The sequence below is a fragment of the Zingiber officinale genome, chromosome 10A (genome assembly GCF_018446385.1).
Source record: "Zingiber officinale cultivar Zhangliang chromosome 10A, Zo_v1.1, whole genome shotgun sequence".
In the NCBI taxonomy this organism is placed as follows: domain Eukaryota; kingdom Viridiplantae; phylum Streptophyta; class Magnoliopsida; order Zingiberales; family Zingiberaceae; genus Zingiber; species Zingiber officinale.
The window spans coordinates 87873193-87895664 of record NC_056004.1 but is presented as its reverse complement, the minus strand read 5'-3'; the positions used below and the strand labels follow the sequence as shown (position 1 = coordinate 87895664).

At 49.3% G+C, this 22472-nt stretch overlaps 1 protein-coding gene across 1 annotated transcript; it reads left to right on the top strand.

The window, feature by feature from the left end:
* The first annotated feature begins 20090 nt into the window (after window positions 1-20090).
* On the top strand, window positions 20091-21951 carry LOC122026759 (MAP7 domain-containing protein 1-like). The gene is made up of 5 exons (XM_042585482.1): window positions 20091-20274; window positions 20442-20772; window positions 20917-21271; window positions 21368-21419; window positions 21902-21951. Exons 1-5 carry the CDS (start codon window positions 20091-20093, stop codon window positions 21949-21951), a joined length of 972 nt encoding a protein of 323 aa, XP_042441416.1.
* Window positions 21952-22472: the final 521 nt, after the last annotated feature.

Sequence of the window (22472 nt, the reverse complement as noted above, 5' to 3'; positions counted from 1 at the left end):
AGTTCCCTTATATAAGAATAAGGGAGACGTACAAAATTGTGCAAACTATAGGGGTATTAAACTAATGAGTCATACTATGAAACTTTGGGAAAAAGTAATAGAAAAAAGATTAAGGAAGGAGACCATAGTGACAGAAAATCAATTTGGGTTCATGCCTGGAAGGTCGACAATAGAAGCTATACATCTTCTTAGACAATTAATTGATTAATGTCGCGGCCAACACCGAGATCTACACATGGTATTCATTGACTTAGAAAAGGCATATGATAGAGTCCCAAGAGAAATTATATGGAGAATTTTAGAAAAGAGAGGTGTTAGCGTAACATATATTGAACTAATTAAGGATATGTATGAGGATGTAACGACCAGAGTAAAGACTTCAGGCGGAGTAACTGAAGCATTTCCAATAAAGATAGGGTTACATCAAGGATCAGCTCTAAGTCCCTATCTTTTTACACTAATTATGGACGAACTCACTGCGCACATTCAAGACACAGTACCGTGGTACATGTTGTTTGCAGATGATATTATTTTGATAGATGAGACACGTGAAAAAGTAAATGCTAAACTAGAATCTTGGAGGGAAACACTAGAAGGGAAATGTTTTAAGCTTAGTAGATTAAAGACAGAATATATGGAATTTAAGTTTAGCAATATTAGAAGTAATGAAACAATTGTTAAGATAGAAGAGGACGAGTTGTCCGGAACCGAGAGATTTAAATATTTAGGATCATTTTTACAAAATGATGGAGGGATTGAGAGAGATGTCTTACATAGAATACAAGCAGGATGAGTGAAATGGAGGGGAGCGTCGAGTGTTTTATGTGACCGTAAAGTACCTCTTAAACTTAAAGGTAAGTTCTATAAAACCGCAGTTAGACCTGCTATGTTATATGGAGCTGAATGTTGGGCTATGACTCGAGCACATGAGCAGAAGATGAGAGTTGCAGAGATGAGGATGTTAAGGTGGATGTGTGGACATACGAGGATGGACAAAATAAGAAATGAGAGCATTAGAGAGAAAGTAGGAGTTGCATCTATTGAGGAAAAACTCAGAGAGACACGTTTAAGATGGTACGGACATGTACTTAGACGACCAATAAATGCTCCAGTTAGGCGATGTGAAACTATGATAAACATGCATATAAAACGAGGAAGAGGAAGACCAAAAAAGACTTGGTTAGCAACAATAAAACAAGATAAAATTTATTTAAATATAGATGATGATATAATAGGAGATAGAGCTCAATGGCGTAAAAGGATTCATACAGCCGACCCCACTTAGTGGGAAAAGGCTTGGTTGTTGTTGTTGTTGTTGTATCTAAAGTAGATGATATTCCTTATTGTTTGTCTTGTTCTGAAAATGAATGTTGTTTTTGATCTCCTCTCTCTTCATTGATATCTCAACCCATTTTACATCATGTTGGATATATGTAAATGGAGAAAATGTGAAAGAGTCATAAAGTTCCATTATGAATATGATTTTAATCCCACATTAAGAGTTTCAAGGCTTATTGATTGATTTATATTAATTCATATGCATTGATGATTTAAATAAATGTATAAGGAAAGACTCTCTCTCATACATGGGTGCGTGCGTAGGGAATTTAGCACTGAATCAACCCTGCTAGCAATCTAAAATTATTAAATTGAATTTAATTTGATGTATTTAAATTCAATTAATTTCTAAAATTTCCGATCACGTATTATTTTGTCGAAAACATCAACCCTCCTCCACTGAATTGTCATAGTACCCCGTTGAAAAGGACATTCAACTATTGAAATGATAAGTTGATCGTGTCGATTTCATATGGTCAAAATATAGAGCAAGACCCATGAACTAAGAAACCGAGCTTAGCCTAGCACAACCATACTTGAATGTATACAAAATTCGTACAGGATCTAACTTTTCCTTAGGCTCAAGCAGAGCTAAAGGGTTAACCTAGCACCGGATCACGGTCGACATAGCTCAAAATACCCAACTTTGAAGAACAATGACATGTGATCCGGTCAGAAATCTCACTATGATGATAGTGACAGAAACCCACCCAGCAATTTTTGCTTTATAGGTAGAGCAGAGGTCTGTTGCTCTTTTTACGAGGATCAACTCTGGCATAGTTGAATAGATATTTAATCACCATGATTAGCTAGGAAACAAGCAACGTACCCTAGCTTTGATCAAATCCTTATGTTTGACTCTGCTGAATACCTGCCAAGCATGGATACAACCATCAGTTTGGAATACATGTCGATAAGTGCACTGCCGAGCAAGGCATCTGATACGATGCTTCTTTTGATCATGTCACCATGAACCTCTCTTCCAGATTGATGCTGAGCCAGTGAAATACAAGCAGCCAAAGCACCTACCAAGATGATCTCATCCGGTTGAAACCCCAAACCTTTCATGTCAACAAAGAGCATCCAAGCCATGTATCTTCAGAAGCTAAAAAGTAATCAGAAACAATCGCACACCTTCTTGGGCATTGCCGTTATCGAAGCAAGATGAAATAACAGAGTTCCACACCACAACACTGCGTTGGTGCGCATCAAAACAAAGATTTGGGACGCAATTTTCACATTCACAAACCTGCCATAAGTATCAGCCAGTGCATTTCCTGGTGAGATGCCTTCATCTAGCTTGTCTACAAAGAGAGCCAGAGCATCATCAGCATGCCCTCTGTTTGCCTGCAAGGCAATCAGAGAGTTCCAAGAGACTCTATCTCGCTCAACCATGCTACAATTCGAACTGCAGTCAAGTAAGTGAGGTGGTTGGGCCTCGGAACAGCGATAAGTCAAGAGATCAGAGTGCTGGTCCGGTCGAATCAGCTTGATAGGTCGGATTGGCTCGGCCGATCAAACACTGATGATATTTACTTTGGTTAAGTTCTGAATATATATGTTGATTATTGTGCCATCTAATCGTACTTTTCTATTTGCTCATTTAGTATTACGGTCTAGTAGCCGTCTGTGATATACCTCCTCCGTGTTGGCCCTGGGACAGATTGACGGGAGCGCTGGGGCGAACGTATTCGTCTTTTTGCTACCATTTAGTATTACGATAAATGTGACGGGCCATAATCTAGTCAGTCAGAATATGAATTTATCTGACTTAAAAATTAATTAAGCTAGTTAAAAAATTAATTAAATATTATTTGATCCCGTCCGGAAGCTGAGTCGGACGGAGGCTGGTCGAGGTGACCCGGTTGTTGACGGAAAGTCGTAGGTGATTCAGCTCCCGCGGAAGGCTGACGCTGCTGCAGGCTCCTACACACACTCAGACAATCTCCCCCTTCACGTTAGAGACCGAAACCCAGGGAAAAAGTCCCCGGATCCGGCCCTCCGACGCTCAAGTCAGGTCCTTTTTCCCCAGAAAGAACAGAGAGAAGAAGAAGAAAAAAACAGTTCTGGAAAAAAGTGAAGAGGGAGTGTGTGCGCGTACCTGCGTCCGAGGGATCTCTCCCCTTTTATGCCTCCTCCTCTTAGAACCTGCCATCCTGTCAGAAAACGTTAGACGCTGGGCTTTGTCGCCTAGTTCCGGACACCTGTCGTGCTGCTATTTGTCGTGAAAGCATCTTTCTGTTTAGGAACCTCCGCCTTCGCACATGGGTTTTGTCTTGTAGTGAGGGACAACTGGCAGGCTACTACTAGTTATGAGGGCATCTTTTCGTTTTAGGAACCTCCGCCTTCGCCCACATTGTTGATATGTAATGATTCTCCTTGACGGACCGTTGAGATTCTCCGCACCCGTACTACTTAGCTCCTCCGATCCACTGTGACCTGCACCGGCCTGCACCCGTGGTTTGCATTTCCGGGCCTCCAAATCGCAGACCTACAGCCCAAGCTGTCTATACACCGCTACGCCGATCCCGACCTGCATCCTGCGCTTTGTATTTCCTGGCCCTCCACCGCAGGCCTGTAGCTCGCGTTGCCTCTGCTTAGCTCTGCCGATCCCGACCCGCCTCTGCGCTTTGTATTTCCTGGCCCTCCACCGCAGGCCTGTCGTCTCTCTTCGTTCTCCTACTGCTTCACCCCTTCGATCAACAAGCCTGTCAGGCCTCTGGCTCTCCCCTATGCTCAACTCTGACTGCCTCGTCAGCTTGACTATTTGACCGCCAAGTCGCTTTGACTATTGACTGCCACATCCTCCTGACTTTTGACCGTCATATGGCCTTGACTTTTCTAACCCTTTCCTCATGGGCCCCTCCATTACCAACTGTATCACAAGCTTCCTCCACAAGTCTAGTCGAAGGAGGACGACAGTCTGACTGACTAGACCTCCGCACATCTCTATGACCTCAGCATATCTCTGGGACCTCAGCACATCTCTGTGCTTCTACCTCAGCACATCTCTGTGCTTCTACCTCAGCACATCTCTGTGACCTCAGCACATCTCTGCGCGCTCTGCTTCCTGCGTCACGTGTCAACTTTTGTGTCGCGTCGCCTAGGCTTTCACATCAAACTTTGTGTCGCGTCGCCTGGGATACTATGCCTCCTTAATTGCATCGCCAGTCGCTTGGTGCGCCGTCCCCACGCAATTGCTTTGACTCGGGCACCCACCTCCTTTATAAAAAGCCTCATGGTCACTCCTTTACTCTATCCTTCTCCATTCCTGCTCTCCTACTTGCTTCCTTTCTCCCCCCAAGATGCATTCTCCTTCCTCTGACGAAGTTGATCAACCGCCCTCCCAAATGCAGATAAATTAGCTCACCTTGCTACTTGTCGCGAGAGAACGCGAACTGGAGCGCGTGTCCCAGGATCGGGATCGCCAGAAGGCTGCCCTGCGTTCCATGGAAGATCAGTACCGTCTTAAGATCCTCCAAGTATACCTTGTAGTTCCTCTTCCAGTGCCCGGTCTGACCGCAGTGGAAGCAGGTAGCATCCTTGGCGACCCCTCCTTCAGGCTTCAGTGCCTTGCCTTTGCCCTTGGTTTGGGACTTTCCCTTACCTTTGGGCTTGCCCTTGCCCTTGTGCTTCTGAACCATCAGAATGGGCTTAACCTTCTTAAGGTTAATCTCAGCAGTTCGTAACATACTAAGTAGCTCGGGCAGTGGCTTGTCAATCTCGTTCATGTTATAGTTCAGAACGAATTGACTATAGCTATCTGGCAAGGACTGCAAGATCAAGTCAGTGGCCAGCTCTTGGCCAAGTGGGAACCCCAGTCTTTGTAGGTTCTCTATGTACCCAATCATCTTGAGTACATAAGGACCTCGCAGATATCGACATGCATGATAGAACAATGCCTTTGAGATCTCAAATCTCATGCCTCGCTTGTCCCTGATATAGTTGGCGAAGATGCTCAACCATATCGTAGCGCCCATCAACTCATGTTGCTTCAGCTCCGAGTTCATGGTCGCGAGCATTAGACGTACACATCTAATGCGTCGCCTTGATGCTTCTTATAAGCATCTTTGTCATCTCATGGGCATTGGCGGGAGGAGCCTCGGGAATGGGCTGCTCCAAAGCATACATTCTCGAGTTCCTGTACGAGTCCAGGAAATTTGCTCCGTTGAGCTTGTCCTTCTCAAGGACGGATCGCAGGGAGAAAGTGTTCGTATTTGATGTCATGGTTATCTACAACAGAAAATTTACAGAAATAAATATCATATTCTTTTAAAATCATTTAATTAGGCCTTTAATTAAATGATGCTCCCACTGAATTCTATAATTCTTGTGGGACAAGATCCACATCATACTAACCCTTGAGTTAGCTTTGGCTAATACGCCCAAGGCTTAGTATGATCGGTAGGTAACGATTACCAATTACATCTCTATGCAACTCTTGTTTATAGAATCAATATCCGCATTTATATTAAAACTCGAGTTAGCTTCGGCTAATACGCCCGAGAGTTAATATAGATGTGATTTTGACCTATCTTTTTCAACCGTTGGAATAATGCCTATAGTTGACTCGATCCAACCGAGTAACTAGGAATACTCAATCTAATTGAGTTTGTATTCACCCATGCGTTGATAGGCGGGACCAAGATTGTCCCTCCGTACCCTACCAAGATAATATGTATTGCTCAGCTTTGGCAGATTCAACAATACATGTGATCGAGGTAGTGATAGGTATCACGGCACGGTTAGGCATTTAGAGTTGGTTCGATTTAGATCTAATCTAATCGAGAAGGATGCATCTTGTGCACGACTTAGATCTAATCTAATCGCAAGGGTGCATCATGTGCACGACTTAGATCTAATCTAATCGTTAAGGCACTAATTAATTAATTAACTATTAAACATGCATCAGATACATAATAATTAATTAATTAATCTATTTGTGATTTAGTCATGGCCCTACTACGATCTTCTCAAGCCAATGAGAAGATCGAATGGTCAACCTAGGGTCAACAGCTTCTCCAAGCTCCTCCCTTTGACCACCTTGTGTTGCTCGTGCCCGCCTCGGAACTCCGTCTCATGTGGACCCTCCACCGCTCCAATTTGTACATTATAATTTGAAACTCGAGTTACATTCGAGTCTAAATCTAATTTACAACAAGAATAAAAGACGAGGCACGACGTGCAGGTCGCGAATAATAAAATAAATACAACACGCGAAAACACATCACGGCACGCAGGCCGTATTATGAATTACAACACAACTAATCATATTGGGTTTTGGGCCATGACTATCACAAAATTAATATATAATTCAAAATTATATATTTTCTTATTTTATGTAATTTTAAAAATAATTTTTTTTACAATTTTACAAGTAAAATTTCCCGGCGGTCCCGGTTAGCGGTTTCGGGCGCAATCGCGGAACGGATCCCCTTGCGGGGCCAGGGGCAGCACCCCTACCCTCGATCTAACCATCGCGAGGGTCCCATTGCGATCCAACAGCGCCCAAACCCGCTGTCCCAAAATGATTTGGGCCGAGACATTACCGTTTCAGAAAAATCTTCCCGACGGGTTCGTTTTTAGCGATTTCGGGTGCGATCGCGGAGCAAATCCCCTTGCGGGGTTAGGGGCAGCGCCCCTACCCACGATCTAACCATCGTGAGTTGCTCCGTTGCGATCTAAAGGAACCCGAGTCCGCTGTCCCAAAAGATTTTGGGTCGAAACGAAGCCGTTTGGGAAAATTCTTCCCGATAGCCGAAGCCTACAAGTGCCGAGACACTTGTGCTTCGCCTATAAGGAAAAATTACCCATAAAAACATAAAAATTGAATTTTTACAGAAAATCACAGAAGTTTTTTGTTTTCCAAAAACCAAAAACTAACTCGTACGGGTTCTTCGGGCCGCGAAAACCGCTTTTTCGCGTCGCGAAAACCCCGAAGGACCCAAAGCCGTAGATCCGTGCAAAGATTCGTATACAAAATTCGAAAAACTATTTCTTGTACGAGTTCAAAAACTGATCTACTACTTAGATCTACGAGAAAAATGTTTACCCTTGTAGCGTGCCTTTCGCAATCCCGCAAGGTCCAAAATCGTCGGATCTCAAGATTGTCAACGTAGACAATCCTCTCTCGGTATCCACACGAACAAGGAGGGTTATCTAACTCTCAAGGATGGAAGAGAGAGCACCACAAGTGTGCTAGCACTCTCTAGATGCTCTCGGATGGGATTGGAAAGAAGAGAAAAGAAGAGAAAAGAAGAGAAAACAAGAAGAATCTCACCACTCCTCTAGTAGTCTTCTCCTTTGTGACCTTCACACTCTCTTATTGTCTTGGACTTAACTCACACCTCTCCTCCCAATGAAGTGCATGGCAACCATCAGCCATGGAGAGCCAAAGCAAGAAGGAAGATGATACAATAAAACCACATCAATACACACAAATGAAAAAACTCCACACCATTAAGTGTGGCCGGCCACATAACTCCTCTCATTAATGTGGCCGGCCACATTAAGGAGAGTGTAACCTCCAATGAGGTGGCACACCTCATGAGGTGGAGGTGATGTGGCAACTATGTGTCATGCCATGTAGGATGAGTCAACCTACATGATGTGGCAATGCATCAAGTCAAACTTGATGTTTCAACTTCCAATTTGGTCAAGTCAAACTTGACCCAATCTCTTCCTTGTTGAGTTAAATCCAAGCTTTGATTCAAGTCAATTTTAATTTAATGAATCTCAATTCATTAATATAAATTGACTCAATGAATCAAATGTAAATTAGACTCATTCAACAATTGAATCTAATTGAGTCTAACTCAATAAGTCTAATTCGAATCCAATCTTTGGTTCATCATATGAACCTAATCCGATTGGTTCATCATATGAACCTAATCTCCATCCACATGTTCTTTGTGTGTGACCCAATAGGTTTTTGTAACGTTGGCAATGTTTCTAAACTCTTTTAGAAACATAAGCAATGAGCGGCATCTAGCAATACATCATTGCTACCCAAGTTACAAGAAATGTTGAGATCCAACATCACCTTGTGACTACTAATTGTGACTCCTCACAATATGTGACATTGTCCTTCTATCCTAGACATCTAGATTGATCAATGTGAGGCATAGACCGTGTCATCCTCTAATCAATTTAAATCTTGAACTCCAAGTAGACACACTCGATCAAACGAGCTCAACATCTAATGTTGACTCATTTGGGCATGGCCATGCACTTAGTGGTCTCACTCTATCAAGAATAGCGATGTCGCTCCCGTCATATGGGAGGGATAGATTCCATCTACATCACTCACATCCCTCTGCATAATTCGTTATATACCCAGTAATCGCCTTTATAGTCCACCCAGTTACGGGTGACGTTTGACGAAACCAAAGTACATAACTCCTTATGTAGAGATCCATGGTGACTTCAGATCTAAGGACTAATAGTCATACTAATAGCCACATGAGAAAGTATATGACACTCATATAACGATCCATGATACTTTCTCATGGCGGGTCATTCAGTATACATTCTCCAATATATACCCATGTGTCAACTTGATATCTCCATATCCATGACTTGTGAGATCAAGTCATCGAGTTGACCTACATGCTAGTCTTATTGCATTAACATCGTCCCTGAATGTTAATACTCGACTAGAAATGATTAAGAGTAGTGTTCCCTATATCATCTCACTATCAATTCAACCAATCGATTGATATAGGTAAGAACGATCTACTCAAGGACGTTACTATACTTAGTTTATTTGGCACTAAAACAAATAAGCATAATAACCAAACTATTGCCTTTATTAATATAAGAATATGATATACATGAGTCCATACAATCATCAAATGATTGGCTCTAGGGCTCTAACTAACAAGGCTAGCCTGCAGCGCCAACTTAGCCTCCAAGAACGCTTGAAGCAAGAGCATGAGGCGGAGTTATCCCTTCTCCACACGTGCCTTGACGTCAAGCAAGACACGCTCGCCCAGCAACAGGCGGTCATCGACTCCTTACGTGCGGAGCTGGCTCGGGCTCAGAACGCCCCTGAGTCTCCCGACAGGTCTTCACGTGGAAGTGCTCATTCTCCATGGTCAATCCCTTCCACGAGTTAAAGCTGGTCTGGGGGATAGTTGTCTCAGTGGCTCCTTTGTCATACGGCGTTCCTGCTTGTGGTCTTGGCTGTATCACCTTCTTATTGGACTGTGCTGCGGTGCTTGTACATCTGTCTCCTTTCGACATGGTCTTTCCTGCTCAATTTTCATCTAGCAAGTATTTTTTAGAAACTGGCCCGTATGTAGGAGTCAAGAATCGCTTCATGATTCCTTTTCATGTATGAATTTTGGATAATAAAACTGACATAGTGCTTAAGACTTAAAACTATAATGAACGCGCAAAACCTGATTTCTTAGTTAATACTAACGCTCTAGGAGTAGGGTAGATGGCCTCCCGCATCCTTTGCCCTGCGTATTTGCTGCATATTTGCAATTTGCGTAAAGTAAAGCCAGATGTAGCTGACCTGATTATTGAAAACGCTCCGCTCAATGTGAGGCACATCCCTCAGAAAGGTAGTCAGGTGTAGGCACCGAGCTCGCTTATGATTTTCACAGAGGAGTTGATTTTTGATCCCCGCGTGGGGGCCGACCTGAAAGATCGTTGGGCGTGAGGACAGAGCTCGCTTTCGATTCTCGCATGGGAGCCGACCTGAAAGGTCGTTGGGCGTGAGAGCAGAGCTCACTTATAACTCGCACTGAGGCGAGAGTCTGGGACTACCGACCTAAAAGGCCGTTGGGCGTGAGCACGGGGCTCACTTATAATTCTCGCATGGGAGCCGACCTGAAAGGTCGTTGGGCGTGAGATCAGGGCTCACTTATAACTCGCACTGAGACGAGAGTCTGGGACTACCGACCTAAAAGGTCGTTGGGCGTGAGCACAGGGCTCACTTATAATTCTCGCATGGGAGCCGACCGGAAAGGCGTGAGCAGGCTCACTTATAACTCTGCCGAGGCGAGAGTCGGGACTGCCGACCTAAAGGTGGTTGGGCGTGAGCACGCTCACTTATAATTCTCGCATGGGGGCCGACCTGAAATGTCGTTGGGCGTGAGGCAGAGCTCACTTATAACTCGTGACCGAGGCGAGAGTGCGGGACTACCGACCTAAAGGCCGTTGGGCGTGAGCACGTGGCTCACTTATAATTCTGACACACAGTGGTTGGGAGGCGTGCAGGCTCACCTATTGAGGCGAGTTTGGGACTACCGACCTAAAGGTGGTTGGGCGTGAGCAGGGCTCACTTATAATTCTCGCATGGGACGACCGAAGGTCGTTGGGCGTGAGGACGAGCTCACTTATAACTTCGCTTCGAGGCAGTGGGACTCACTAAAGGCGTTGGGCGTGAGCACAGGGCTCACTTATAATTCTCGCATGGGAGCTGACCTGAAAGGTCGTTGGGCGTGAGAGCAGAGCTCACTTATAACTCGCACTGAGACGAGAGTCTAGGACTGTCGACCTAAAAGGTCGTTGGGCGTGAGCACAGGACTCACTTATAATTATAGCATGGGAGCCGACCTGAAAGGTCATTGGGCGTGAGGACAGAGCTCACTTATAACTCGCACTGAGGCGAGAGTCTGGGACTACCGACCTAAAAGGCCGTTGGTCGTGAGCACAGGGCTCACTTATAATTCTCGCATGGGAGCCGACCTGAAAGGTCATTGGGCGTGAGAGCAGAGCTCACTTATAACTCTCACTGAGGCGAGAGTCTGGGCTACTCCGGTCCGAGACCGGTGGCGATGGCGCTGGTCCGAGACCAGTAATGATACTCCGGTCCGAGACCGGTGGCGATGGCGCTGGTTCGAGACCAGTAAGAACTCCAAACGGCAAAGGCCTAGATGCACTGCTACTTGTCGCGAGAGAACGCGAACTGGAGCGCGTGTCCCAGGATCGGGATCGCCAGAAGGCTGCCCTGCGTTCCATGGAAGATCAGTACCGTCTGGCGAAGCACTGCGTATATGCGGAGAAGGCGAGGAAAGAGGAATGTCAGGCTAGCCTGCAGCGCCAACTTAGCCTCCAAGAACGCTTGAAGCAAGAGCATGAGGCGGAGTTATCCCTTCTCCACACGTGCCTTGACGTCAAGCAAGACACGCTCGCCCAGCAACAGGCGGTCATCGACTCCTTACGTGCGGAGCTGGCTCGGGCTCAGAACGCCCCTGAGTCTCCCGACAGGTCTTCACGTGGAAGTGCTCATTCTCCATGGTCAATCCCTTCCACGAGTTAAAGCTGGTCTGGGGGATAGTTGTCTCAGTGGCTCCTTTGTCATACGGCGTTCCTGCTTGTGGTCTTGGCTGTATCACCTTCTTATTGGACTGTGCTGCGGTGCTTGTACATCTGTCTCCTTTCGACATGGTCTTTCCTGCTCAATTTTCATCTAGCAAGTATTTTTTAGAAACTGGCCCGTATGTAGGAGTCAAGAATCGCTTCATGATTCCTTTTCATGTATGAATTTTGGATAATAAAACTGACATAGTGCTTAAGACTTAAAACTATAATGAACGCGCAAAACCTGATTTCTTAGTTAATACTAACGCTCTAGGAGTAGGGTAGATGGCCTCCCGCATCCTTTGCCCTGCGTATTTGCTGCATATTTGCAATTTGCGTAAAGTAAAGCCAGATGTAGCTGACCTGATTATTGAAAACGCTCCGCTCAATGTGAGGCACATCCCTCAGAAAGGTAGTCAGGTGTAGGCACCGAGCTCGCTTATGATTTTCACAGAGGAGTTGATTTTTGATCCCCGCGTGGGGGCCGACCTGAAAGATCGTTGGGCGTGAGGACAGAGCTCGCTTTCTCTCATGGGAGCCGACCTGAAAGGTCGTTGGGCGTGAGCAGAGCTCACTTATAACTTCGACCTGAGAGTCTAGGACTACCGACCTAAAAGGCCGTTGGGCGTGAGCAGGGCTCACTTATAATTCTCGATGGGAACCGACCACGAAGGTCGTTGGGCGTGAGATCGGGGCTCACTTACTTCAGCGGAGAGTGCGGGACTACCGACCTAAAGGTGGTTGGGCGTGAGCATAGGGCTCACTTATAATTCTCGCATGGGAGCCGTAGGAAGGTCGTTGGGCGTGAGAGGGCTCACTTATAACTCGCACTGAGGGAGTCTGGGACTGCCGACCTAAAGGTCGTTGGGCGTGAGCACAGGGCTCACTTATAATTCCTGCATGGGAGCCGACCTGAAATGTCTGGGCGTGAGAGCAGAGCTCACTTATAACTTGATGAGGCGAGTGCAGGACTACCGACCTAAAGGCGTTGGGCGTGAGCATGGGGCTCACTTATAATTCTCGCATGGGAGCCAACCTGAAGGTCGTTGGGCGTGAGAGCGAGCTCACTTATAACTCATGACCGAGGCGAGAGTTTGGGACTACCGACCTAAAGGTCGTTGGGCGTGAGACACGGGGCTCACTTATAATTCTCGCATGGGAGCCGACCGAAGGTCGTTGGGCGTGAGGACAGAGCTCACTTATAACTCGTGACCGAGGGCGAGAGTCTGGGACTACCGACCTAAAAGGTCGTTGGCTCACTTATAATTCTCGCATGGGGGCCGTCGTTGGGCGTGAGAGCAGAGCTCACTTATAACTCGCACTGAGACGAGAGTCTGGACTATCGACCTAAAAGGTCGTTGGGCGTGAGCACAGGACTCACTTATAATTCTAGCATGGGAGCCGACCTGAAAGGTCATTGGGCGTGAGGACAGAGCTCACTTATAACTCGCACTGAGGCGAGAGTCTGGGACTACCGACCTAAAAGGCCGTTGGTCGTGAGCACAGGGCTCACTTATAATTCTCGCATGGGAGCCGACCTGAAAGGTCATTGGGCGTGAGAGCAGAGCTCACTTATAACTCTCACTGAGGCGAGAGTCTGGGCTACTCCGGTCCGAGACCGGTGGCGATGGCGCTGGTCCGAGACCAGTAATGATACTCCGGTCCGAGACCGGTGGCGATGGCGCTGGTTCGAGACCAGTAAGAACTCCAAACGGCAAAGGCCTAGATGCACTGCTACTTGTCGCGAGAGAACGCGAACTGGAGTGCGTGTCCCAGGATCGGGATCGCCAGAAGGCTGCCCTGCGTTCCATGGAAGATCAGTACCGTCTGGCGAAGCACTGCGTATATGCGGAGAAGGCGAGGAAAGAGGAATGTCAGGCTAGCCTGCAGCGCCAACTTAGCCTCCAAGAACGCTTGAAGCAAGAGCATGAGGCGGAGTTATCCCTTCTCCACACGTGCCTTGACGTCAAGCAAGACACGCTCGCCCAGCAACAGGCGGTCATCGACTCCTTACGTGCGGAGTAGGGTAGGTGGCCTCCCGCATCCTTTGCCCTGCGTATTTGCTGCATATTTGCAATTTGCGTAAAGTAAAGCTAGATGTAGCTGACCTGATTATTGAAAACGCTCCGCTCAATGTGAGGCACATCCCTCAGAAAGGTAGTCAGGTGTAGGCACCGAGCTCGCTTATGATTTTCGCAAAGGAGTTGATTTTTAATCCCCGCGTGGGGGCCGACCTGAAAGGTCGTTGGGCGTGAGGACAGAGCTCGCTTTCGATTCTCGCATGGGAGCCGACCTGAAAGGTCGTTGGGCGTGAGAGGAGAGCTCACTTATAACTTCATGACCGAGGCGAGAGTTCAGGGACTACCGACCTAAAGGCCGTTGGGCGTGAGCACGGGGCTCACTTATAATTCTCGCATGGGAGCCGGAAGCATGAGATCGAGCTCACTTATAACTCGCGCAGGGGTTAGAGTCTGGACTACCGACCTAAAAGGTGGTTGGGCGTGAGCAGGGCTCACTTATAATTCTCACATGGGAGCCGACCTGAAAGTGAGAGCGGGGCTCACTTATAACTCGCATTGGAGAGTGTGGGACTACCGACCTAAAGGTCGTTGGGCGTGAGCATGGCTCACTTATAATTCTCGATGGGAGCCGACACGAAAGGTCGTTGGGCGTGAGCAGAGCTCACTTATAACTCGCCCAGGGGCGAGAGTCTGGGGACACCGACCTAAAGGTCATTGGGCGTGAGCACGGGCTCACTTATAATTCTCGCATGGGAGCCGACCTGAAAGGTCGTTGGGCGTGAGCCGAGCTCACTTATAACTCGCACTCGAGTCTGGGACTACCGACCTAAAGGTCGTTGGGCGTGAGCACAGGCTCACTTATAATTCTCGATGGGACCGACCACGAAGGTCGTTGGGCGTGAGGAGAGCTCACTTATAACTCGCGAGGTGAGAGAGTCTGGGACTACCGACCTAAAGGCCGTTGGGCGTGAGCACGAGGCTCACTTATAATTCGCATGGGGGCGAGACCTGAAAGGTCGTTGGGCGTGAGAGCAGAGCTCACTTATAACTCGTACTGAGGCGAGAGTCTGGGACTACCGACCTAAAAGGTCGTTGGGCGTGAGCACAAGGCTCACTTATAATTCTAGCATGGGAGCTGACTTGAAAGGTCGTTGGGCGTGAGGACAGAGCTCACTTATAACTCGCACTGAGGCGAGAGTCTGGGACTACCGACCTAAAAGGCCGTTGGTCGTGAGCACAGGGCTCACTTATAATTCTCGCATGGGAGCCGACCTGAAAGGTCATTGGGCTTGAGAGCAGAGCTCACTTATAACTCGCACTGAGGCGAGAGTCTGGGCTACTCCGGTCCGAGACCGGTGGCGATGGCGCTGGTCCGAGACCAGTAATGATACTCCGGTCCGAGACCGGTGGCGATGGCGCTGGTTCGAAACTAGTAAGAACTCCAAACGACAAAGGCCTAGATATACTGCCTTCATCCATCCCGCCTACGCCGACCTCCTTGCTTTAGTTAATCTGGTCGCTATTGATAGCTTTGAGCTTACTCATTTGCGTCGCGTTTCTTCCTGCAATTGCATCACGTATGGTATAGAATTAAGAATAAGAGAGGGAGCGTAAAAACCTTACTCCACCCTTGGGCCACAACGCCCTTGCATCTTATGATGACCCCGCAGTTCTCGCGACGCGCCCGGTTAGCTGCTCAGATCGGGGGCTACCTACGTAGAGCTGCTTGCTCGGCCGCCCCGAACGGATAACACCCCCGCAGACCTGCTTGCTACTTTTCTGATCTGGCAATCGCTCCCGCTTCCCTGTCCTATTTGCGACCCTTTTGAATTGCCTGGCTTCTGTAGCTTCATGAAACTTCCCGCCTAGCCTTGAGCCTTTTACGAAGAATGCTTCTTTTTTTAGGCCACGCCCCTTCATGATTACCTTGCCTTGTCGATCTTTAATGCGCTTCTTCTCGTTATGACACCTGTCCGGCGCCTTTACTGTGCACGCCCCCTGACGCCAGCCTCTGACCACCTTTTGCACCCTTCGGCGCTCATTTCCCATCCGGCGGCGTTGAGGCGCGTTACCCAAAAAGATACTCGGCTCGACTCTCGATGTTTCCAAGGAATGAATGGGCTTTATAAACCCTAAAGGCAATCCGCTTTCCTTACTTCGACGCTTCGCTATCCTCCTCCTCTCGTTCGCGGCCGTTTCTGGCAGTGCAACTCCTCGTTCCCCGGTTTGCGCCTGACCTGTGACCCCTCTTGTCTTCCTTCCCCTCGCCTGCTTACTCCTCGCAATCATGGATGGTAAGGAACTCTCCTGGTATTCCCGTTACATCTCTGATTTAGACCATCACGACCTGTCTTCGTTGCAATCCAATCTGAGGCTAGGCACTGCATATGAGCTTCGTCTTCCCTCGCCAGATGAGCATCCTTCTTCTCCTCAAGAAGGGTTTATCACTATTTTTAGGGACCAAATCTTAGGTGGTCTTCGCTTTCCTTTGCATCCTTTTTTCTCCGAGTTAAGTCAGTATTGCGGTATTGGTATCTCTCAGTTTGCCCCCAATGTGTTCCGAGCGGTTTGCGGAACCATCATCTTGTGCGGCATTTACCAAATCCCCTTGACCGCTAGACTATTCCATCACTTCTATTCCTTCCGGCGAGCTGAAGCGGGGGTATTCAATGTTCAGGCCAAGCCGGGCCATAAGTTTTTTGATGACCTACCTTCTTCCAATAAAGGCTGGAGATCTCGCTTTTTCTTCCTCAAGCCCCCCGTCCCCTTAGTCGGGCCTTCCCAATGGCGTCCCCTCCTCGCTTCGGACTTCCCCTCGCATGTCCATGAACCTGCCTGCTCCGCGGCTATGGATAAGCTGAAAGGTGTCGTTGTTCGCCTGTCTGTGCTGATGCTAGAAGGCATCCTGCACACTTTTGGCCTTAGTCCTGTCTCTACCGAAATTGGAGCTCCTTTTGGTAAGTTGTTATCTTTTTGTATACCGCTCTTCGCTAACTGAGGTGCTTTTTCTTCTTATTTTTGCAGTGGCTGCCATCCTCCGTTCCTTCGCCAGTCAAGAGACACCCGCGGTGGCCGTTCTGCAAGCTCTGAATGAGGAGCTAACCCAGGGTCCACCTTCTGCTCCTGCCGTCGCCGCCGGTCCGCAGATTTCGGAACCCTGGCCTTCTGATGCGGAGGAGGCTCCGCTGCTTGTTGAACCACCTGCAATCAATCCTGCAAACTCAGCCCTGCCTCGCACCTCTGACCAACCTACGGCTGAGCCATCGCCTGCAGGACAGGTGTCTTCTCTTCCTCCAACTATGAAACTGCGCCTGACACACAAGGGCAAACGGACGGCCCCAGTCACCGCCACTTCTCCTCCACCTCCTCGCCATCAACGCGTAGTGAGCATCTCTTCTCCCACCAGGTCCTCGGACACGAGCTCGACCCAGGAGACAAGCTTAGCCCGGGAGAAGGCCTTTGATCCGGAGGTGGCAGACCCGCCGTTGGACCTGACCGCTCCGCTGCCAATTCAGAGTATATTACCTGCTCCGTCCTTGTCCTCTGACGATCAACCTCTGGGCTCGCGAACCCACTCAACTTCTCCTCCCCTCGTGCCTATGAGCTCAGCCGTGCCGCCTCTTACGCTGCCATCTACGGACCTGGCCTTTGAGGCTTCTTGGAGGCTTCCCTCAGAGACCGACCCGGCCTACACATCCGCTGCCGACCTATCTCCTATCTTTGGTAGGGTCGATTTCTATGGGGACTTGGCTACCTCCTGGCAATCAGCCAATCGGCAGTTCTGGGAGAGCAGTTCCCTTTTGAAGGAGTTCGATCAAATTGCCCGCTCCCTGGTGGCGGTAAGCTCTTTCTCTTCTTCTTCCTGGTATCCGTGTGTTTCTGTAACCTCCTTTCTCTTCTTCCGGCTATTGGCAGACCTGCTCCGTGAGTCTGAGCACCGTGCAACGTGCGGCTGAGCTTCAGCGAGAGAACGCGGCACTCAAGGCACGTCTTCAGGAACTGGAGCACCCTGCTGCTTCCTCCGCTCCTCCTGAGCCTCCTCTGGGAAGCTTGGATGCTTATCTGCGTGCCGCCGGGGAGTCGGCGGCCTCTACTCGGGCCATTTCCCATGCTGCCTTCGATAAACTTCAACAGTTGGAGGCGTCTTTGAAGACAAGTGAGTCTTCCTTAGCCTCTGAAGCGGATCGTCAATGAGCGACAATTTCTGAGCTGAAAGCCAAAGAGGCAGAGCTGCTCTCCCAATCGGAGGAATTGACGCTGCTACGGCAAGGTCAAGAGCTCTTGCAAATGGGGTTGGCCGACGCCCAGGCCCTGGCTAGTGCTGCCGCTAGCCGGGAAGCAACCATTCGGACTCAGTGGGACGCTTGTCAAGCCACTCTCCAATCCTTGCAAGCAGAGTTATCGAAGGCCCAGGAAGTGGTGTCTCAAGGCCAGATCGATTTGTCCGTGGCCCGCGCCGAAGCTGAGGAGAACTGGAATAGTTTGGAGGCGTACCGGGCTGGCGAATCAGAGCGGCTAAAGGCGTACAGACTGGCCTACGTTCGCTCTTCCTTCTTCCTCCATAAGCTGGGACGCTGGATGGTCTTGTTGCTCTGTCATGGGGCCGCTGGTGGGGTCAGACAGGCCTTTGAGCAGGGTTTCCTACGCTCGGCACCTCCTGCCACCTTCTTGGACACAGCTCGCCTGACCAGGGAATTGCCGCAGGACACCTTCCCTTCTTTCGAAGCGGATGAGGGACTTTTCCTCTTGGAGGCTCCTCCCCCTGCGGCCGATCCAGCTCCCGGGGATATTTCCGCCCAGGCCCCTTCTGTTGCTGCATCTGATGCGTCCGCTGATCCTGCGTCTTCCGACACAGTGCCAGCCGACCCCGGGCTCCTCCCGCTGGCCTCCGTTGATTCTACGCCTTCTCCCCCGGATGTCGTATGACAAGCGATGTGTTGTAATGTCCACATTCTGTGCGTTGATGCTGAACCTTCCATGATTGTACTTATTTGTATGGTCGTATTGAACTCCGGACAATTGTCTCGCTTCCCCTTCATGCATCCTTAGCTTGTTTCTTTCCTTAGTAGGTCGTCCGTGGCTTTGTTAGATCTCTGCTAATCTGCTCGCCCTTGCTTATTTTGCTCGCTTTGTTCGGCCACGTAGCTCTTCCTCCGATAGCTACCTCTGTACCTAGCCCGGTCCGGGCCAACTCTTGCCTCGCATGTCCCTGAAGCCTGCTGACTTGCACTACCCGTCTTCCTGCTGCCTCTTCCGTACACTTTTGTCTTGGTTGGAGCGACCCCCTTAGGAGACGCTTCGTATCTCGAGCACTCGCCTTTCCCATAATGCCCTCTGGTTATATTTTCGAGGCTCATCACAGAGCGCTCCCTGCCTATTTCCGCCCCTTCATCAACCATCCGTTGTTAACCTACGAAAATATCCTTCCTCCACCATACCTATAAGTATCTTCTTCCTCTCTCCCTTCGGTTATGATTCGCCATCACCACGGAGCACTCAAGCGTCGCCGCCGCCGACTGATCTTTTCCGAGACTACGCCGCGCTTCTTCCTTTTCTCTAAGCCTCCTCTTTTCGTCTGTTCTTTCTGCCTCCTGAGATAATCTCCCCTGCAATGGCTTCTCCTTCTTGGGTTTCCTTGTTGGCGGAACATTTCCCAGGCGCTTCAACTTTCGCTGAGTTGGATTGGGATGACCTACGGTACACTTACGAAATCCCTACTAGCTTTCGCCCCATCATTCCTACTGGTGTGAACTTGTACTTCGACCCTCCGCCTGGTTCATGTACTTTCTTTACTGAACAATTTGTGTCTGGCCTTCGTCTGCCCCCTTATCCTTTTTTGTCTGGAGTGTGTCGCTACTTTAGGATTCCCCTAGGTCAGCTAACTCCCAATTCCATAAAGATTCTATGTGGCTTCGTGATACTCTGCGAAGTTTGTGAGGTTTCCTGGTCAGCCCCCCTTTTTCATTGCTTCTTCGCTCTCGCTCGGCGCGCCGATGGTCTTTTTGATTTCCGAGCCCGCAGCCAAACTGCTTTCTTTTCTCCTCTTCCTCCTCCCAGTGCTAACTGGAAGAAAAAGTTCTTTTTTATCCGGTTTCCGGAGGAAACAGACTGGCCCATGCATTGGCAACCTGAGCTGCCTCTGACTCCGATGCTGGACGAATTCCACATGGATCTCCCCTATGCTACGGCTGCTACTCGAATGGAGGATTGGCGCTTGAATTTGACAAGATTGCTATCTGAAGACCTACTTTCTTTCTTCAGGCTGAGCCACTCTACCTCCGACACGCCGCACTCCCTAGGTAAGTTCGTGTTGAGTGCCTCCTTTCTGATCACTTTCCCTGTGAGAATGACTTCTCGTGGTGGCGCCTTCAGCTGAGGTTTTGTATCGTGCGTCAGAGGTTCTTCCTCTACCCCTCGATGGCCTGGAAATACTGCGGCGCGGTCGGGCAATCTTGGCCAGGAGGCTACTCCCTCACCTTGGATCCGCCTCAGTCGGGGCAGCAACTCAGCCTGCTCCCAGCCCTGCCTCACACGCCGCTTCTCCTCCGCCTGCCGCCTCGAGCCGAGGTCGAGGTTGTGATCCAACCGGCCGTCCGGCCAGGTGCGTGGCCCGCAACGAGCTCCAGCGGGCGATCAACCTGTGCCTGGGGGCGGCCACCTCCACGGTCGGCCTCACCGTGCCGGCGATCCTGACCATCGCCTACAAGCGCCCGAAAAACTGGCTATGACATCACTTCCCTCTTCATTTTTGTTTCCTTTATCTGGCAGCCTCTCCCAACCCTTACAGGGGAAGACCAGCTGCGTCCCGCTCTGCCCCTACTCCTGCAGAGGAAGACAGCCCAGGCGATCATCCGAACCCCGCGCCAACTGAGCCCGTTCCCGAACAACCTCCTGCTCCTCCTGGTGCTGACGCCGGCCCTTCTCAATCTTCCTCCTTCGCCCGCCATCGTTACAGGACCACCATCCCCTCTGAAGCTGCAATAGCTCGGCAGCCTGACGCCCCCACGAGCCTTTTGATGATGAAAGGCTGCCTCGGCAGTTTGTGGGCAGAGAGCATGGATCAAATGGGTGGTGCGCCTCCATTAGTCCAGATGGACAGGTTTTCGAAGTCCTGGGCCAAAGTAAGTATTCTTCGCCTTATACTGGGTATTGGTTCGCCTTAGCTGAGGGTTATATCTTCCATCCAGACTCATGCAGAATCTTTGGTGTTGAACCAATCTTTCCACACCCTTCATCATGAAAGCAAAGAACTCCGGGAGAGAGTCTCCGAATTAGAGCTGCAACTGAACGACCCTGCCCAAGCCAGTTATGCTTTGCGAGCGGAGATTCAGGCCCTAACCAATCAGACCGACCGTCAGAAACGATCCCTGATACAGGTGAAAGATGAGCTCCAAGCCATGAGGGAGGAGAGAACTGCATCTGAGGCGGGTTATCAGCAACAACTAGCCCACCAAGCTCAAGAGATACGGTCCAAAGATACCCTTCTGCAGGAGAGGGGCGAGAGATTGGAGGTTCAGGCAGCTCAACTGGAGACTCAAGCAGCTGAACTGAGGGCTCTGAAAGCAGAACTGTCCCAGTCTCGAGCGGCTCTGTCGGGAGTATCCACCGCCTTGGCCGTCTATCAAGAAGGAGAGGAGGACCGTTGCCTGCGAAGTCGAATGTCCTATTTGACCTCTTCCGAATTTTTATCCCAGGCTGGGGCACGCTTCTCTGCGACCATACCATACACGGCGGCCGGGGTTATCCGTCAGTTGCACGCGCAGGGCTTCTTGAGCTCCATCCCCCCCGCAGACTTTTTGGATCGCCATCAAATCATTCAAGGCTTTCCAGATGATATTTTTGCTCCTTTCAAATGATCTGTATCAACTTCTTAATCCGATGAAATTTTTATATGTACATACGTATCTTCGAGTTTTGGCTTGACTACCACGCTATCTCTAGCCCCCTCGGCTGACCTGGCTTACAGCAACGGGGTCGGTATCCCTCACACCCGATAGGGCCTTAGGTAGTTAGCACTCCAAGGTCGATCTAGCTTCCTTCCCTGAGCGTCTTGCAAATAATAGGCCCCTGATGCCAGCTTCTTGATGACTTTGTATGGTCCGTCCCATTGTGGTGCTAGCTTCGTCACTTCCCCTAAGGGCTTCACCTGCTTCCAGACTAGGTCTCCTTCTCCGAAGAAACGAGGGATCACCCTTCTATTATAGTTCTGTCTCATCTTTTGTCTATAGGCTTCCAGCCTGGCCGCTATTTGCTCGCGAATTTCGCTGATGAAATCTAGTTCGGCCAACCGTCGTTCCGTGTTCCCCTCGTCGTACAGCATTCTCCTGACGGACGGTATCCCGACCTCCAGAGGTACCACTGCTTCATTGCCATATACCAAGTGGAAAGGTGTCAGACCTGTGCTCTCTCGGGGTGTCGTACGATAAGCCCACAAAATGCTCGGCAGTTCATCCACCCAACTGCCCCCCGAATGATCCAGCTTGACTTTGAGCCCTCACACTATTTCCCGATTGACCACCTCTGTCTGACCATTGCTCTGAGGATGAGCCACCGACGTGAAGGCCTGAGTTATGCCGAACCCCTTGCACCAATTTTGTATTTTGCGTCCTTGAAATTGTCTACCATTGTCCGACACCAATTTGTGAGGTAAGCCAAATCTGCAAAAGATATTCTTCCATAAGAATTGGATCACCGCATCCTCAGTGATTTTAGCCAGAGCTTCCGCTTCCACCCACTTGGAGAAGTAATCTACTGCTACCAGCAAAAAACGTCTTTGCCCCGTAGCCATCGGGAAAGGTC